The 18,982-nt window shown below is 38.3% G+C and overlaps 2 protein-coding genes across 11 annotated transcripts in view; both read right to left on the reverse strand.

The window, feature by feature from the left end:
* limk1a (LIM domain kinase 1a) overlaps positions 1 to 12,345 on the reverse strand; it is a 71,478-nt gene extending 59,133 nt beyond the window's left edge. The window contains exons 1-2 of the mRNA XM_079885653.1: positions 12,026 to 12,345; positions 2,183 to 2,282 (exon numbers count right to left, since the gene is read on the reverse strand). Of these exons, the coding sequence (XP_079741779.1) occupies positions 2,183 to 2,282; positions 12,026 to 12,083 (158 nt within the window). The 5' untranslated portion in view covers positions 12,084 to 12,345. The remainder of the gene's footprint in view (positions 1 to 2,182; positions 2,283 to 12,025) is intronic.
* A 1,566-nt stretch (positions 12,346 to 13,911) lies between these two features.
* The window catches only part of elna (elastin a), a 90,144-nt gene continuing 85,073 nt past the window's right edge, over positions 13,912 to 18,982 (reverse strand). For all 10 annotated transcript variants that reach the window (XM_079885636.1, XM_079885643.1, XM_079885641.1 and 7 more), the window contains 4 exons: positions 18,878 to 18,916; positions 17,255 to 17,287; positions 16,624 to 16,680; positions 13,912 to 15,697 (listed from right to left, as the gene is read on the reverse strand). In XM_079885636.1, coding sequence (XP_079741762.1) covers positions 15,651 to 15,697; positions 16,624 to 16,680; positions 17,255 to 17,287; positions 18,878 to 18,916 — 176 coding nt within the window. In that variant the 3' untranslated portion in view covers positions 13,912 to 15,650. The remainder of the gene's footprint in view (positions 15,698 to 16,623; positions 16,681 to 17,254; positions 17,288 to 18,877; positions 18,917 to 18,982) is intronic.

An 18,982-nucleotide genomic window follows, 5' to 3' on the forward strand; every position in this document is an offset into this window, starting at 1 on the left:
CATTTTAGACATTTATAAATAGACTAATTTTTAACATTAAATAGAACATTTTGTCAGAACCTCAAGTAAATCACAAAAATATTTTGTTTGGTTGTCTAATGTTTTCTTTTCAGAATCGAGGGAAACTGTGATCTCTATTCTTTAAAAAAAAAAAAAAAAAAAAAAAACATTATCCAGACTCACAAATTAAAAGAATATAGAATATCTGGCATCTAACTAATACTATTAGTACTGTTTCTAGCATTAAAATGTAAAGTCCAGACACGGATGTAAAATGTACAATCTTACAGAGTAGGATGAAGTCTTTATGTACATTAATAAGGATTTGGTACATTTATAATTCATTACAATGGAGGATCCTGAAATGCTTTCCTGATTTGATGTTCAGTATGCTACATTTAATAAGAGCCGGATATTTAAATTTTACCAATAAAAATCAGGTTTTTGCACATTGTTGTTAATAAAAGTTTTATCTGCATCTCAATTCAAACTCTGTGATTCAAAATTTCCAATAAACAAACATGCAATATTATTTGTAACTGCACTTGTTAATGCAAAACAATAGTAATTTTATGATTATACATATTCACACACACACACACACACACACACTTGTCCATATCGTCATTACATTAAATGTGCAGCCCTATGTCTGATTTATTCATCCAAAATGTGCTAAATTTCGTGAAATATTGTGAAATTATACAATAAACTCACGTTCATGTTTTTGAACCCTACATTTTCACTTGCTGGACCAGAGAACAGGTGAACAAATCCCACTGAAGGAGGAACCCGAGTCACATCTACAGCAGAGACTTCACCCTGCCTCTGCTCACTCAAGTCCTTTTGTTCACACACTAACACCTAGATCACACACACTCAGAGTTACGCAATGAGCCATTCATGCATTCCCATGTTTCCCCCACTGCCTCTGATAATGATTAAGCTCTCGCCGCTGTAGTTCAGCAACGTCACATCACTTTCATTATCCTGAGCATGTTTTCAGCAGAAGCTCCAGAGTGGCTTCCACACACCTGGGATCAAGTAACACCAAGAGCTTCCCAGTTATTGACTCAAGAAAACAATCCCTAGTGTGCACTGAAATGTGTGCAGCTGTCAGGTCGGCACATCGGCACGGCTGACCAAACAGTGGCCTAATGGATTATTGGGAAAGAAGCAATTTATAAAGAAAACGGCTGAAAACAAGAGGAGAACTCAGCAAACAAAGACAAGAGCAGCTCCAACACTAAGAGCTGATTATCCGTCCTGTGAGCGTCTTCTTTGTCCCGCTCTTTGGAGATGTGGATGCAGAAATTGCAGGTTCAATGTCCATATTCTTACCAAGGGATTTTTAAAAAACATAAGCAAAGCAAAATAACACATTAATGTGGTTGGTTTCAAAATGCTGTGAGCAGCCTTGCTGTCTACGGCCTACAAAGGCAGCTCCCTAACCATTACGGCTCTGTCTATTAAGCCTTCGCCAAGTACGATCACAGCGAACATTCAGATCTGAGAGAAGCAGTTGTCATGTGAAACGGTTTCACAAACAGTCTTTTCAACCACACAGTATCATTATTTCTGTCTCTAAATAATTCAAATTATAACAGAAGTACTGCGATAAAAGTGTATAGTTCGGTTATGAACAGTGATGTGAAAGCAAACTTGATGCTTCAAATAAAGATTGATTGAAAGATTAATTGACTGTTAATAAAATGTATTTGTCATTGGATCATTCATTCAATAAATTTGTTCAAAAATGCTGATTCATCCAGTAATGAAACAAGTGAAGTCTTTGAGGGAGTCATTGAATCATTCATCCATTTCTTTTTTTCATAATCTGCAGCAATTATCACTTTGTCAGACCCTCTAGTGACAAATGACATGATATTTTGTTTAGTAGTCTATTCAGAATCGTGGGAGAATAGTAGGAGAATCCAGATCTCGATCTTAAAAATAAAACATTCGGGATTCTCCCAATTAAAATCCAGATTCACAACAGTTGCAAACTCAGCATAAATGAAGAACTAGGAAAGCTCCACGGGCTGTATTAGAAAAACTTCCGATCTTAATTCTCGACTTGAGATTTGAAAAACATGTATTTTTAAAGTGAGATCTGCATGTTTGCTAAACAGATAGGATAGGCTTCATCAGTTAGCATGACGCACAGACGCTGAGCTCTTACCTGAAGCACAGCGTGTGCCAGTCTGTGTTGAGGGCCTGCAGGTACTGATCATCATAGATGTGCCGTCCGCATCCCGCACACTCCGGCAACCTCCCTCCGGCTGGACAACACAAACACAACAACACACACATTCACAAACATCGTCCAAGTAATGCCATAATGAGAAACAACCGCATGCTCTTAGAAGAGACTCCATTCTTTTTTCTCTGTGCAAAATATTATTCTTTTTGAAAACAGAAAATGTTCATGATCCACACAAGACCGCTGGTAGGTTTTAGAGCCGAAACGATGGGAGCGAACCAATGCTGATTATCTAGAAATGGTCAGATATCAAAGGATGAATTAGCCTGAACATCAGTCTTTCCCTCATAAAAACATTACTTATTTCTCTTTTACACTAAGGGAAGTCAATGGACCGTTTCCTCGGCCTGCTCATTATCACGGCTCAAGTGCTTCTGCTACCAACATTCAGCGCATCTACATGCTAATGTGAAATGAATGCTGAAATATGTCTCAACATATTTTTACAAATGTGCACCTTGCCATTGAATAATAACTTAAATATATTGAATCTGCCGCCCTCCGCCGCTGCTGGCCTCATAACGGCGCTTCATTTATTGGTGATATCTCATAACTGTTGAGCTGCTGACAATAACTGCAATGACTTTTGCTAAATATCTCATATAGATTAAAGAGCTATTATGCTTTTTTCCATGTGTGTGTTTCTTTAGTGTGTAATGTTGATGTTTAAGCATGAAAAAGCTCTGCAAAGTTATAAGCACAAAGTCCCTCCAGTGGGAGTTCTTCTCTGTATCAGTGTCAGTGTTCCTGAACTCCCTGAAACGCCTCTACTGTAGTCTTGAGTTTCTTCCGGGAACGTACACGTCACAATATTCCTCATTTAAATAATTCATGCGCAGGATAAAGGGGCGGGACTGGTTGAGTTAGTTAGTAGTGTGTTGAAACTGGCGGTTATGGTAAGGGGCGGGACATTTTCCAAACACACTCGAAGCGCTCGACCAATCACAACACACTGATCCATCCGACCAATCAGAGCACATTGTGCTTTTCAGGAGGAGGGGCTTCATAGAGACAGGAACTAAACAGTGTATTATGACAGACTGGGAAGAGAGGAGCTGCAACAATGGAGAATATGAGGGAAATAATAATGTGTTTTTGAACATTCAAGCATGAAAATCTGTTCTAGTCGAGCTTAAAAACAACATCAAGACTTTGTAAAAAGGCATTAAAGTTATAAATAAATCAGCCGTTCTTTTACTGACTTGATCACGCAGACCAGAATGAAGCTGTTATGACAAACTGGAATAAAGACTTTTAACTGTGCTAAAATATATTTAAAGCTGTTAAACATTTAATTATTTCCAAACAAACTCATCACCTTTGACAGCTCTACTACTTTTACATATAGCTAAAAAAAATGACGCATTTATATTTTAACAAAGTAGCGATTTGTCAGTACAAAAAATGACAGAAAATAGTGACTCAAACAGGGCCTGAATTCCGGCATGCGATTGCAGGTATTCCGCACTAGGATTGGGTATCATTTGAATTTTAATGATTGCTATTCCGATTTTGATTCTGCTTATCGATTCCGATTCTTTTCGATTCCTAATTTCGATTCCAATAAGGTAAAAAAAAAAAAAATTCCTAGATATTCACATTTAGGGCCGTATTTTGACGATCTGAAACACAAGTATCAAGCGCAAAACGTAAGTAACTTTGTGGGCGGATCTCTGTTGCTATTATACCGGCAGGATAAATTACTCTTGCGCCCGACGCAAATCTAAAATGTGTTGGTCTGAAGTAGCTTCATTACTCATAGGTGTGGTTTGGGCGTAACGTGAAATAAACCAATCAGAGCATCATCTCACATTCCCTTTAAGAGCAGGCGCGCTTGTTCCATGGCGGATTGCTATTATAACGTCAGATTTGCCAGGAGCGGTTCACAGCCGAGGAGACCAATGTTCTCGTCAGGGCCGTAAAACACAGAGAAGTGACATTGGGGATGGAGAAACACACCCAGATTAGCTTCGGTTAAACAGGCGTATAATAATTTGGGTAAATGTGTAAATTTTTTCACATCTTCATGGACACCACAATGATTTCCCTCGTGTGGAATATTTTTCCTTGTAATTATGTATGGTTTGCAAAAATGGGAACTGCTGCATCTGTGTAGATGAGAGAAGCAAAGTGTATGCGCGTTGTGCACACGCTACATTATGGCCAAGCATGCGCCCTTAAAATAGCATCTGAATAACATGCGCAACGCGCCACTGACTTTAGACGAGGTTTCTCCTGGTCTGTGGTGGAATTGTTTTCTGAAACTGCAAAATAGCACCAGGGAACGTTTGCTCAACACACCTCCTCAAACTAGGAATGATACATGCGTCAGTGTACGAAGTCAATTGCGCTGGGTGCAAGATAGGGCCCTCAGTCTTATTGCAAAACATTTAATTGTAGCTGAATATCATGAACAAAAATCAAAAGGCTAAAGAACACTTGCTCAAGGAACGTTTGCCTCTGGTTTATAGATACCATAAAAACAACTAGAGTAACTAATATAAATTTCAATCATTATTAAAGACAAGTAAACACTCAGTCATTAAAACAAATAAAAATGAGCAAATCGCAACAAATAGATACAACTAAACAAAGGTAAGATTGAAATAAAGTGTTTTAAGATCTTCAGGTATTCATGTACAGAACCTGTAACAAAATGTGAAATAACACTGTACTTTATAAATAAAATATACATTACAAATATAGTTACAAAAGTTATTCAGTCAAGAACGAGTGAATTTTCTCTGTCTTTTGTTGTTCGATTAGTGTTACTATAGAGACGGCAGCTGACAGAGTTGCCCAATATAGTTACGCATCCCTCCAGCACTGAAAGCAGCGCGAACAACTCTCTGTGTTTCACAAACAGTGCGAGTGATTCAGCGGTTCACATCAGCAAGTGAGCGATACTAGCATTTCACTGCGTCCCAAACTGAATACTTGCCCATGCTCTCTCCAGTAATTGTGTAGTGGTCATTGCCCTTCATTTCATTAAACCTCGCGGTTATTGTACACATTATAAATACAATGTGCAGCTGAGCGATGATCGGCAGCCAAATGTGTGGCAGACTGTGAGAAACGCATGACCTCTCCGACTGACCAATCAATAATTCATCAATTATTCATACTGTATACATCAACATAAAAATCCATTTTGTTTCCATTTTTACAAACGCAGATCAGCTCCAGGTGTCAACAGATGAGTGGGACACTAGACATGATTTAGCAGAACTGACTGAGCCACGCTCATAACAAACCACACACATATTTCATGGGGGATTTTAAGTGAGGAGTGCTTTTTATGCATTTGCGGTTACACTTTATGTTAAGGTGCCTTTGTTACAATGTAATTATACAAAAAAAGCACTGAGTAATATTAATTAACAACATGTACTTACTATATTATTAGGGTTAGGGTAAGGTATTAGTAATTATGCAGAATTTTAAGTTATTACGGTAACACTTTACTTGAAGGGGTGTGCATAATAGTCCAGGCGTTTTAGGAAAAAAGGGTGAACAAATTGCAACATAATCAAACTCAACTGATTTTGTATCCTCAATATGTCCTGAGTAAGGAAAAAAAAAAACCCAGAAGAATCCCATTAGGGGAAAGATTAGAAAAAGACCCAAATATAGTCTATTCATACACCTGTTCATTATTTTTCTCACGTGAATAGGGTAAAATATTTAACCTTTAGATATCACCATGAAAATAACTGAGTTGATTACTTACATCAAGACAAACAAAAAATGTATTACAAGTTTTTTTTTTTTTATTGTTTGTTAACATGGACAAACGGTGCATAATCTAATTACGTATGTGCTAATTTGCATAAATACCACAACAGATCTAAACATTGGGTATAACCAGGTGAAAATGTCATGTTGAATCTTGTTGACATATAACAGTAAAAGACTAAATGTTAAGGTCTGAATGAACCCATTTAGGCTACCCATGAGCATTAATACACAGAGGCAGGAAGAAGTACTTTAGAAACCAGCCTTTATTCATTATTATTGCAGAGATGGGGTTTGGGGCTGGGTCCGTGGGACTGTTTCTGGGGATTCACTTTTTATTTTGCCTACCTTTTGTCTTCTGCATTCTCCTTACCATTGTCTCCTGTTCTTCCCTCAGACTCGTCCCCCAGAAACAGTCTCACAGACCCAGCCCCAAACCCCATCTCTGCAATAATAATGAATAAAGGCTGGTTTCTAAAGTACTTCTTCCTGCCTCTGTGTATTAATGCTCATGGGTAGCCTAAATGGGTTCATTCAGACCTTAACATTAAGTATTTTACTGTTATGTGTCAACAAGATTCAACAAGACATTTTCACCTGGCTAATGGCTATACCCAATGTTCAGATCTGTTGTGGTATTTATGCAAATTAGCACATCTGTAATTAGATTTGACTGTTTGTCCATGTTAACAAACAATTTAAAAAAACTTGTAATACATTTTTTGTTTGTCTTGATGTAAGTAATCAACTCAGTTATTTTCATGGTGATATCTAAAGGTTAAAAATGTTACCCTATTCACGTAAGAAAAAGAATGACTAGGCGTATGAATAGACTATATTTGGGTCTTTTTCTAATCTTTCCCCTAATGGGATTCTTCGGGACTTTTTTTCCTTACTCAGGACATATTGAGGATACAAAATCAGTTGAGTTTGCTTCTGTTGCAATTTGTTCACGGTTGACCCCCATTTTGGCTTAAAACGCCTGGACTATAAGACTGACACGACACCTTCATAATCATGACACATGTCATGAATATGACGGAGGTTTTATGCATGTTTATGACAACTGTCATTAAGTGTCATTCGCTCAATTATGTCATTTTTTAAGCCAAGATTTATTTGAGATGTCTTTGTTATGACAACTTGACAAACCAATACATCATAACCTGTCAATGTCTTTGTTATGACAACTTGACATTACCAAGACAACATAACCTGTCATAAATATGTCAAACATGACATAGCAGATTTATCATCAAACTTAAGACACTACTTAGCTTTATGGGTTAACATTACATTATATTCCTGACCACTTTTTTTCCAGTGGTACAAATTGAATTTGTCATTAAAATGTCTTTAAGTGTTAATATTCAGTCAAATTATTTTATAGCCATGAATATTTTTCTTGACCTCAACTACAGTGATACGAATTTAATTTGTCATTAAAGGGGTCATACATGCACTTTTACAAGTTGATTGTACTGAAATGTGTGTTGGCAGTGCCTGTACACAACCATCATATAATGATAAAAATCTTTTTATCTCCTCATATGTTTTCCCGTCTCAAATCGAGCCGTCTGACCGTGTGACGTCACACGGTCGGACGCCCCTCCCACGACTGTTGATTGACAGCAGCGTTTCAGCACAGACCCGCCCTCCCTCGTGAGCGAGCGGTCATCATAGTCCGCCATTGTTGATACGCTGGAGCACTGTCTATGAGCAGAATGGCGTCTAAGCGATTGTGGTGTTCTTGGGTGTAATAACGAACACAGCAGTCATTTTGATGTTCCTAAATCCGAACCGCTGAAGACACAGTGGTTGAGTTTTGTTCTCGAAGGGAATATTCCCCACGATCAACGTCAATGCTTTCATGTTTGCGCAAATCATTTCTCACCAGACTGCTTTATAAACGAGAACATTGAAAAAGGTATTAGCTCCTGTCTGAGTATGTGTTGTTTATGTGCCTAATGACTGTCATAGTCTCACATACTGCTTATTTTTTAAACAGATCAGTAAAATGTTAGTGCTTCAGCCCTGACAGTTGTACCTAACACTGCATAGATAGCGTTACGCATCACGGACAAGCCTACATTTACAGAGAAAAAGATTTTCATGACCATTAGCTGTAACATCAATCTGTCAATGAACTAACGTATACATCAGTAAACACAGTGTTCGTATCTCACTACTCTACCCTGCCAGTACACACAAAGATAGATCAAAGTGACATTACGTTAACCAACCATTCAGAAACGTCCTGTTCGAGCCTTAATAGTCGAACTTCTTCGGGCCCGTCATCTTGTTCCGGGTCCGAATCCGGTTCAAATTGATACGGTTGCACAGATGTGTCCTCAGAGACTTCCGCTGCCATTCTTCAAAATAAACCCTCAACTGTTGTCAGGGCAACACTCCACGTGTGTTGTTGTGTTGTTGTGTCAAAACGCCCCACAGAACAGAGGGGCGGGGTGAGCAAAGCTCATTATCATTTAAAGACACATGCACTTCACGGCGTGCTGAAAACAGAGCTGTTTTTGACCAGGTAAAATTAGTGTTTTCTTACAATACTAATGAGAATTTTTAATTAAAGTATATTACAAACTTTTCATTTAGACCCTAAAGAATCATATTAACTTGTACAAAATGGCATTATATGACCCCTTTAAGTGTTAATACTGTCAAATTATTTTATAACTAATACTGGAATACTGGAAAAAAAAGTGGTCATAAATATATTCATGACACAGTTATAATGGCCTCATGACAGCCAATGTCAAAACCAACCACATGACAGTTTAATGTAATGTTCACCCATAAAGCTAAGTAGTTTCTTAAGTTTGATCTGCTATGTCATGTTTATGACACATTTATGACAGGTTATGATGTATTTGTTTATGTCAAGTTGTCAAAACAAAATGTCATCTTTGCATTAAAAATGCCATAATTGAGCGAATGGCACTTAATGACAGCTGTCATAAACATGCATAAAACCTCCTTCATGTTCATGACATGTGTCACGTTATGATTATGAAGGTGTCATGTCAGTCTTATGCACACCCCTTCTTCAAGTAAAGTGTTACCGTTATTACTTTAGCAATACAAGTACATGTAAGATGTGTAACAGGAACACTATAAAATAAAGTGTTATCGGAACTGCTTTATAATTTTGTTAATACTGAATGATCGCATTTCCACAGGAACAGGATATGATGTGGTGAATATCATGTGTCCCACTTCACAAATGAACCTTCGCTGTAGTTCGTTCACAGTGAACGTGATCAGATGTGATTCCCTGACCAACTCTCTATTCTTCAGCGCCTCTAATATTGAGCCGCTTACTACAGCATGTGTCCAAAAACAAGTCAAATAAACATTCAAGGCTTCGCTAAAATAGTTTTCTGCACTCTATTTAAAGGGGTGATGAACTGAGAAATCAAAGTTTCCTTGAGCTTTTGACATATAAGAGATCATCATACTATAATAATATCCTGTAAGTTTCAGAACTGAAAACTACCTTGTTAGTCCAATAAAAGCTTTTATAGACATCAGGCTCAGCAAACGACTCGTTTTTCAAAGTGGGGAACTATGACGTCAAAGAGGATAACACACCGCCTCCACAAAAGAAGATCAACGCCTACTTCAACACGGCCTGTTTAGCCCCGCCCACCGATTCGCCCAAACATGCTAAATAACATAGGACGACATGATGATTGCTAAACCGGATCGAGCTACTTCCAAGCAATAAACATGCTGTTTACTAAATATTGTGCAGCGCCTGTTTGTGGAAGAAGACAGTCTGCATAAGCTTCCTTCGGATTCCAGCATGGTTAAACTTTATTAAATCAGTCAATCACAATTTCCCGACGGATCTGCCAGCAACATGTAAGTAACCATGTGTATTCTAATGCCTGATCTGCGATCAGTGATTTCTGTGTAATTATTCAACTTCAGATATCTTTCTCTTAAAATCGTTCAATACTGTTTGTGACTAAACGGTCAACTTCACATCATTTCTCGTAGTATTATGAAAATAATCTTTTTTAAACTGTTATTAAATTATATACAGAAAGCGATCAAAGAACGATCCCTTTCGCCCAAGCTGTCAATCAAACAACACAGCGCGAGCCGCGAGAGCTTATCTGGACACTTACCAAACTCGTGATGAAATAATGACACTGTTACACTACACAACGAAGCTCTTACTGTGTACTCACATCGTGTTTGCATTGTGATTTGGTGTAAGCATTTGTGAGAGTGCAAAAATTGCGTTGCAATGATAAGATCTTTATTCACGCGATAAGATCTTTATTCACGCGATCAACAGACTGTCTGTCATCTGCTCAGTGCTCATCATGCTGCAACCTTTCATGTGATGGAATAGATTTAAATATAATGCTTTAAACCATACTTTTCACGATTTGTTAATCTCGATAGCTGTAATAGTAAAAACGTAGTAAAAGTTTTCGAGAGAGTTCCTGTAATACTAGCTATTTCATATGCAGGCATGTCAGCCAATCACAGCAGTGGGCGTTTGCACTGCAGTCTCACAGCAGACACGCCCCTTAAAACAGAGCGTTCAAATCTGAGCCTGAAATCAGGCTGGGAAAAATGGCTTTTATTTATAAATTATGACCATTTTTTATGTAAAAATCATACTAACATTATAAGGGCACCCCAGGCAACATTATAAAATAATAAAACAACCCAGTTCATGACCCCTTTAAATGAATTTTCATACAAACAAATGTCCCACACTCTTGATGTGGTGTATGGAGTGTGTGTGCATCTAACTGTCTCTGGACAGTTCAGCAGAAGGAAGAGCTGGCGTTCAGGTCAACTCTCTTGAACAGACCGTCTTTACGGTATTCATTTTTATCAGTCTTTTTATCTTAGCATGAGTATTACTTGTGTCTAAACCGGTGTGTGTGTGTGTTGAGTGTGACAGACAGTGAGTCGATGACTCCCTCCATCAGTGACGGACGTGAGGCGTCTGACAGACCAAACCTCATTCACTCCATCATCACACGTCTGCCACACACACACACACACTCTCACACGCATACATGCATACTCACACACACACACATACATTCACATAAGTACACACCCTCACATGAGGACCAGATGCAGATGAATCACTTACCAGAATAACATTTATGCAAAATGTAACTAAAAATACTGTGTTACTGTACTTCCATGACATTTTGAAAATAACATTTTGTAACTTTAGATGTCCTTCGGAAGAGCATGAAAATGGGTTTTGATTCTAAAGTACACTTTAAAGTACTATAGTATCACTGTTTCACCGTATCATGATGATGGCACATTCACTCATTTTTGGCTGATGAGTTTCCACAACTTTTTCATTAACTCTCACCTCATATTACAAATAATAATAATAATTTTACACAAATCGCCAGATGGATTTTAAATGGGATTTCACTGAAATCATTTCAGGTAGAAAACAAAAAAATATTTAAATAGTTTAGTGTCCAGGAGTCTTCATTAAGACACTTGACGGACAGGAGAATGATGTTTTTACCTGGAAATCTCAATACTACATTTTAAAATAAGTTTTAAGCTCTTTAAATAAAACAACTTCTGTGAAAGAAGTGAACACGAGAGAGAGAGAGAGAGAGAGTGTGAGTGAGTGAGTGAGTGAGTGAGTGAGTGAGTGAGTGAGTGAGTGAGTGAGTGTGTGTGTGTGTGTGTGTGTGTGTGTGTGTGTGTGTGTGTGTGTGTGTGTGTCTGTGTGTGTGTTGCAGCTGCAGCAGAACAGTGCGGGAAAACACTCACCAGAACGCAGTGTGTGAGTGTTTTTCTCAATAGTTAATTATGGCACACACACACACACACACACACACACACACACACGTTAAAGCGGACAGTTAAGTGTTGTATTGGGTGAAATGAAGAAGCTGGTTGTTGTGCGCGTGCAGGCAGAGGCAGCATCAGCACCCGCGCGCGCGAGCTCTGTTGAAGAAGAAGATGCGCACTCTTTATTATCATGACTCAGACAGACACACTAACCTTCCTCCTCTCCCATGCGTTCGTCCTTCCAGGTGCAACAGAGCAGCATCAACCTCATTCAAGCCTCGGACCGCAACAGAAACTCCCTCTGCGATCAGACTCACTGGAGAAATGCGGCCAGCTGCTGCCAGGCTGCCGCCAGTCTAACTAACACACTACGGGAAAGGCGCGCGCCTCATGAATATTACAGACGCACGCGGTACGCTACTGATTAGCTGGAAGCTTTAAGTGTGCGTGAGTCCGCTGGCGCGTTGCGGGATGTTGACGACGAGCCTGGGAGGAACTTCACACACACAGACACACGTTCTACAGCCTTCGCCGTAGTAGGATTCCGGGAGAACGGGCCAACTGAACACTATCCCTGGAAAATAATAGGAGTTGTCTGCGCATGCGTGTTCACAATCGCCCTGGAATGAGGTCATAGTCACATTATTTTTTATACTTGGATAATTTGTGACGCTGATTAAAATAAAAGGAGTTACACTTTGATAAAAGAACTTAAAATCATTTTAAGGACAATAATGACCATGGCTATTTTGTTTCATTAATACATGTAGCCTATATAATAGGCTATATTAAAAATTATTATTTTGTTTAGGTAACACTTTATTTTACAGTGTCTCTGTTACACATCTTACATGCATAATAGTAAATTATGCATAATTACAAGCAACTGACCCTAACACTATAGTAAGTATGTGTTGTTAATTAATATTACCCAGTACTTATTTGTAAAATTACACTGTAACAATGGCACTTTAAAATAAAGTGTAACCAATTTTTATTGTATAAAATGTAATATTATAACAAGACAGCCTAGGTTCATACACTCCATAGAAAGAACACAGCAACTGTTTATGTCAGCAATACTATTATTTATTTATTTAATGTAAAGTCATTAAACTGAACATTAAACTGACTTAAAGTCCCCATGTGGTCAATAATTGTATCCCTTAACTCATCTTTGATCACCAAAATTACATATTTAAATGTTTTTTCCTTGAATAAAATTTCTTCATGTCTTAAAATATCTTGAATGTAACTCGACACCCTTGCCTCATTCAGTGGTTCTATGGATATGCAAATGAGCCCCGCCTCCACTCACTCACAGTAGCTCAGAGATCCACTCATGATCTGATTGGTTACAAGGTAGTTTGTGACGTCAGAAACACCAGCGATTTCAAAGCGTGTTTTTGAGTCTGTCTTTGGTTCACTGCAGTTTTAAGGAGAAAATACTCAGCAATGGTGTCGACTTATGAATTTACACATGGTTTGTCTTAAAGCTAATTAAAAACACCACATATAAACAACATTAAAAGCTGGATTTTCACAACAGGGGGACTTCAAAAAATAAAGTTGTATATTGCTTTATAAAATGGATACTTTCAGCTCTGGATTATGATTGAGTCGCATTCGACACTGTTGTAAAATACCCTATAAACACACACCTGTGACCTCATTTCATCAGTATTACTGTAGCTGTGTGTTTATTTTATGGAAGCCTGCAGGTAAATGTTGTAGCGGTTTAATATAAAAGCAATAATCCTGTGAAGCTGTGGTTTTAGGCACGATGCGACATCCCATAGTTGTCCTAAAAGCACTGTAAGCCAAGGCTTCTTGGGGTTCATTGCTTTAGTATGCTTCGGGAAAAAAAGTATTTATATTTGACACATCCATGCATACCAAGAGACGCTTGTTTTTTTTTTATTTAAAATATTTTATTTAATTTTTCACTAGAGCAGGTAAAATGCCGGGATTTCCGGGAACTAGTCAGAATATAGGTTGTGGAAAAAGTGCAATAGCCCCGCCCCTTTATTTAAATAAGATGGAAATCCTACGGCACAATAGAGAAGACCTGGTAGGGCTCACAGGCAGGTCAAATACAGCACCAGGTATATTAATACATGATAAAGTGTCTCTCCAGATGGATCGAAAAACAGTATCAACCAAATATAGCAAAAATTGACACATTATATGTTTGATAGTACATTGGCTAGTGAGGCTTTTGGGACGGACACGCACACACACACACACTTTAGGGGGATTTACGTACATAACCTACACACACACACACAGTCACTCACATCTTAAAATATCACACACAGTTTTGCAAGTTCCATAGTGACTACAATGCACAAGCTATTTAAAGCAAAAAAAAATGTCATATGATGTGTACAAACTTGATAATTGGTCAACATGTCAAGTTCAAATGGTGCAAAACAAACAACATAAGGCAAAGTAACCTGTTTATAATGATCCAACCTACTGTAAGCATATGATTTATGTATATTTTATATGTATATAATAAACTAATTCTATGTGAATACACAATGATTAACGAAACACATTCTTGGTCAAATGATGGAAGCACCTGTAGTCCCCGGGTCCAGGGAAAAACATAAGCACATCTTTTAATCTTCCAGGTTTAAACATACATAATGTACATAATGATTACTATTTTACACGTTTACTTTCAATTTGTTCCCTTCACCAGACAGATACCAAAATAGATTCCCACAAGGTGATTGATCTTAGACACAAGCCGTGGTTCACTTCTGCTCTTCATACTTCACACACTGCGCAGGACTGAGTGTTGCGATCGAGCCGCACGCTTGTCGCTGTCAGGGGTCTGTTAGTTGGCGTGCGTTCTGACATCCACAAAGCTCTCTTAGCATAATGTATTTAAATGCATTCGCACGCATTTTATGGCCTACTTGTAAAAACACATGGGTGGAGTGTCTCAAATCAAAAGACACTCACTCATGCTTCATGAAAAACTTAATCATCTAGAGGGGTGAATCTCACAAAACATGTCAAGAACATGTTTGTATTATAGTAATGAGAATATAACATAACCATTGAGCATAAGAATTAATAATGATTAAAAAATAGTAACCCCTCAAAAGTAAAACGCATTACTATAAAAAAAAATTTGGTGGAAAAAATGCTTAAATATGGCTTAAATTTCTTTATGCAAAAAAAAAAAAAAACTTCTTTTTTGGAGGGGATTTGCCCATAAAGGACTGTAATTGTAAGGCTCATCTGCACAGAAAGCTGGTGAAGGGTCAAAAATAACAAGCAAACTGCTAAGCTGAAGCACGGCCAGATGTGAAGTATTTCAGTTTAATCAGCAGTATGACAGGACTCCTGGAGCTCAATGCTTTCACGACAGGGACGCTAAAACATCTTGTGCGGGCAAGATACTACGTACGTTGGCAAGAAATGCCCTTATTTTAAGAGTCTAGAGAGCTAGATCGTGACTGTAACTGCACAAAAGAGCTTCCGGTGGTGTCAGAGCTCCAAAACGAAGAGGTCGGCGCTTAAAACGTTTACAGTTAGTCAACGCAAAAGCATTGGCAGCTAATGAACCCGGTTACATATGCAACCCTACAACCGGAAACAGTAACATGATGGAATGTGCCATAAACAATCAGGACTGGAATTAATGCCACAAAACGCTAGACGCTTTATGGATCTGGATTTGGATTTGTTACAAATATTTACTATCAAAACAAAACATAACACTTGTGCATGATGGGATTGTTTGTTTGAGTATCAAAAGTACATTCTAGAGCATGCAGTAGCACCATGTTTCTTGAGGTCACTTCACATCTCAAGAGATCGTTTACTTTCTTCTCCTCCCGCAGTATTTTCCTTGGCAGCCCGCTCCACCTGTAGAACAACACCACACGTGAGACAAAACCTCGGCGTACATCAAATACTGCAAATGACTTCATTTGGGTTCCGAAGATGTGACACGAGGATTTCTGACCCTTGAAACGTGAAACGACAAGATGCTTTGTGGCTGAAACAAGATTTGGTAACACTTTAAAATACGGTTCCATTTGTTGATTTCCAAGGTCTATCAATCAACAGCTGCATTTGTATTAACATTAACAAAGATTAATGTAACAAATGTATTTCTCATTGTACCTTTGACATGATTTCCTCTGTGTTTTGTGTTTACAGATTTTTATTTTGAAGTATATTTCCTGTTTCTGTTGTCCTGCTGTTTCACTCCCTTTGTTTAGTTCCAGTTTTTCTTTCATAGTGATTGATTACTCACACCTGTTTCTTGTTAGTCTCTTGTAACACTTGTTTTTCAGTTTTCCTTCTTTTTACACCCGTTGTTGCTGTGAAGCTGTTGCGTTTATGTTCTTATCTTTGGACTGTCATCTTCCATACTTGTTTGGATTAGACCCTGGCCTCTCTTTGTCCCTGCCTTACCGTAACAACCGTATTGTAATGTGTTACCAAAATTTTGAATGGGACTTTTTATCCATCAGAAATCTGGATATTTCAAGTCTGAATGGAGTCAGAACTGAATGCGAGTTTGGAATGATCCTCATCCAGCATCTCGAATTCTTTATGACGTCAACCGATGTGGCTCTGTTTTATAAACTCGCGTATGTTCGCTGAATCATGTAAATCCAAACTTTTGAAGAAGTAGGCCAGTGTTTGGTGTGATTTAGGATCAGAACGTTTAGTTGAGGACATCAGAAATGAGAGCAGTGATTATGAGAAATCAGTGATTATGTGGCGGCAGGGATTAAATCTGTCTCATCAGCAGACTGCAGACTCGGATCATTCTGGCGTACCTCGATAACCTCCTCCCAGGAATCCTGTCAGTCCACCTCCGTATTTGGCTGCTTTGGCTGTGAAAAAAAAAAGTACAAGGTCATTTCATGCTGTGGTACCCCCACAAACTATAGCATCAAGACTGTAATTTAGCGGTAACATTACAATTTATCAAAAGCTCCTTTTCGCACATGATCTCTAAACTCCAAATTAATTGAAATAACAAAAAAACGTGTATTCTTGTAAAATACACTGACATCAAAGCTAGCGTGATAAGCTTAATGATAAACTGAATGTACAAAGCTTTTGTATGAGTTCAGAAGGGTTGGAACTTGTTTTACTTCCAATGCATGGTAATTGACAGCTTGAAGATTCTACTGTATTGTATTTATATAGTTGAGAACAGGGTGTCCAGTCCTGCTCCTGGAGGGCCACTGTCCTGCAGAGTTCAGCTCCAACCCAATTAAACACACCTGAACCAGCTAATCAAGGTCTTACTAGAAACTGCAGGCAGGTGTGTTGAGGCAAGCCGGAGCTGAACTCTGCAGGAGCAGGAGTGGAAGCCCCTGGTTTTGAGGTAAGGTCCAATAACTAGAGCTCATACAACTGCAACCTCTGGTGCATGTTAAGGGGGTTTGGAAGAGCTTGTACCTTGTTGTGGTGACAGTCCTGTTCCATATCCTCCTAAAACACAAGAAATCATTACTTTATTATGAGCCATTCAAACCCCATGAGGGATTGAGTGTCATTGTCTCTAAATGAAGAATAACGGTGAGTCAGCCATAAGAAGAGTGTCAGGATTACTGTTTGTTCCAGCTGGAGATTTATGACCGGCTGTGACCAAGAACATCTGGATGGAAATAATAATAAACCCACCGAACATCTCCACGTTGTGATTATATAATGACTAACACGTAACAGCGTGTCGTATATGACAGCAGCTTGAGCGTGAGAATTAGCAGGCCCTGACACTGACATTATGGTCAAAATGCAAATATGCTTTGCATGATATTTGCACTTCAACCCACACTTTTCATAGCAAGCAGATTTCAGTGGGTCAATGTCTACATGTCCTTCCGTAATGAACAATGGCTCTTTTTAGCTTATTATCTGTCAGGATATATTGTTTCAGGTTGCACTTTATTTTACAGTACTTGCACTTACCCAAGAAAGTACTGGGTAATGTAAGGTACAGTAACTACATGGGTTGGGTTAAGGGCTAGTAAAGTTATTACCCACTTATTGTAATTACTAAGTACATAGTATGTACATGGGGAACAGGACTGTAAAATAAAGTGCTACCTTGTTGAATTTATGGTATCAAGTATCAGGTACTGACAAGCATAGTTATAAGTACTGGGACGTAAAATATACTTAAAAATGTCTAAATGTTAAAATATTACAGCAAGCATTTGTTTCTGCACTGTTCTTCTCACAGAACGAACTTCACTTTTCTTCATCATTTTTGCTCCGTGTGTTTGAATCATCTGTGTTTTAGTAGATGTATTAGGTAAGCTGTCCTCAAGTTCACTCAGGTGTCCTAGCACACTTTGACTACTAACATGATCAACTAACGTTTGGTGGGAACTGCATCTATCACATGTTTTCTTTGCTTGAAACAAGGTTTAATTAGACATATTGCTCAATACCAGTTGTTTTTCTTTCTTTATATATTATTTGTCATGTTAGTAAGTCTAAAATAATGAAAACCCAACATGAGAGGAAAACTCTAGACCCTTCAAAACTGTGTTTACCTTGTAATTAGTCGAAACCAATTCTAAATATATGGTATTTTTCTAGGGATCATATAAATCCTGGTCTATTGCTCTCGAGAAACTAGAGTAAATGTCCGAGCTTTCTTTCTGTTACTCCTCTGCCTGCAATGTTGTGTATCCACAGGCCCATTCCTGTTTCAGAACAACAGTGAATGTTCTCTATTATTACCAAAATAATTCTGAGTGTTAAAATTATTATGGTTATCATGAACAGAGATGTGATTGTAGTTTATAATAAAGCTCATTCAAGGGCTGAACCACTGTAGGTTCTGCTCCTGTCCTGCCTGTCTCTGATCTGTGACACAGGCACTGATCCTCTGTTAAATACAGCACACTATTTGGTCGAATGGAGCTAAAGACAGACGAGTACTTTATTAAATGTGCATATTTCCATCGAGATGGCCCTCTAAATGAGAGATGTACTCAATAACAGAGGGGTTGAAGTCCATATGGAGATGCAGTATGAATTTAGCAACGGATTATTTCTATAAAAAGCTACCTGGATATGCTTGTGGATATCCTCCTGGAACTGCACCACCTGTAGGAAGGAAAGATTCAAAGATTTTGTTGTTTATCTAAGACACAGTATTTATCAAAAGGGTGG

This window comes from Squalius cephalus (assembly GCF_949319135.1).
Source record: "Squalius cephalus genome assembly, chromosome: 11".
In the NCBI taxonomy this organism is placed as follows: Eukaryota; Metazoa; Chordata; class Actinopteri; order Cypriniformes; family Leuciscidae; genus Squalius; species Squalius cephalus.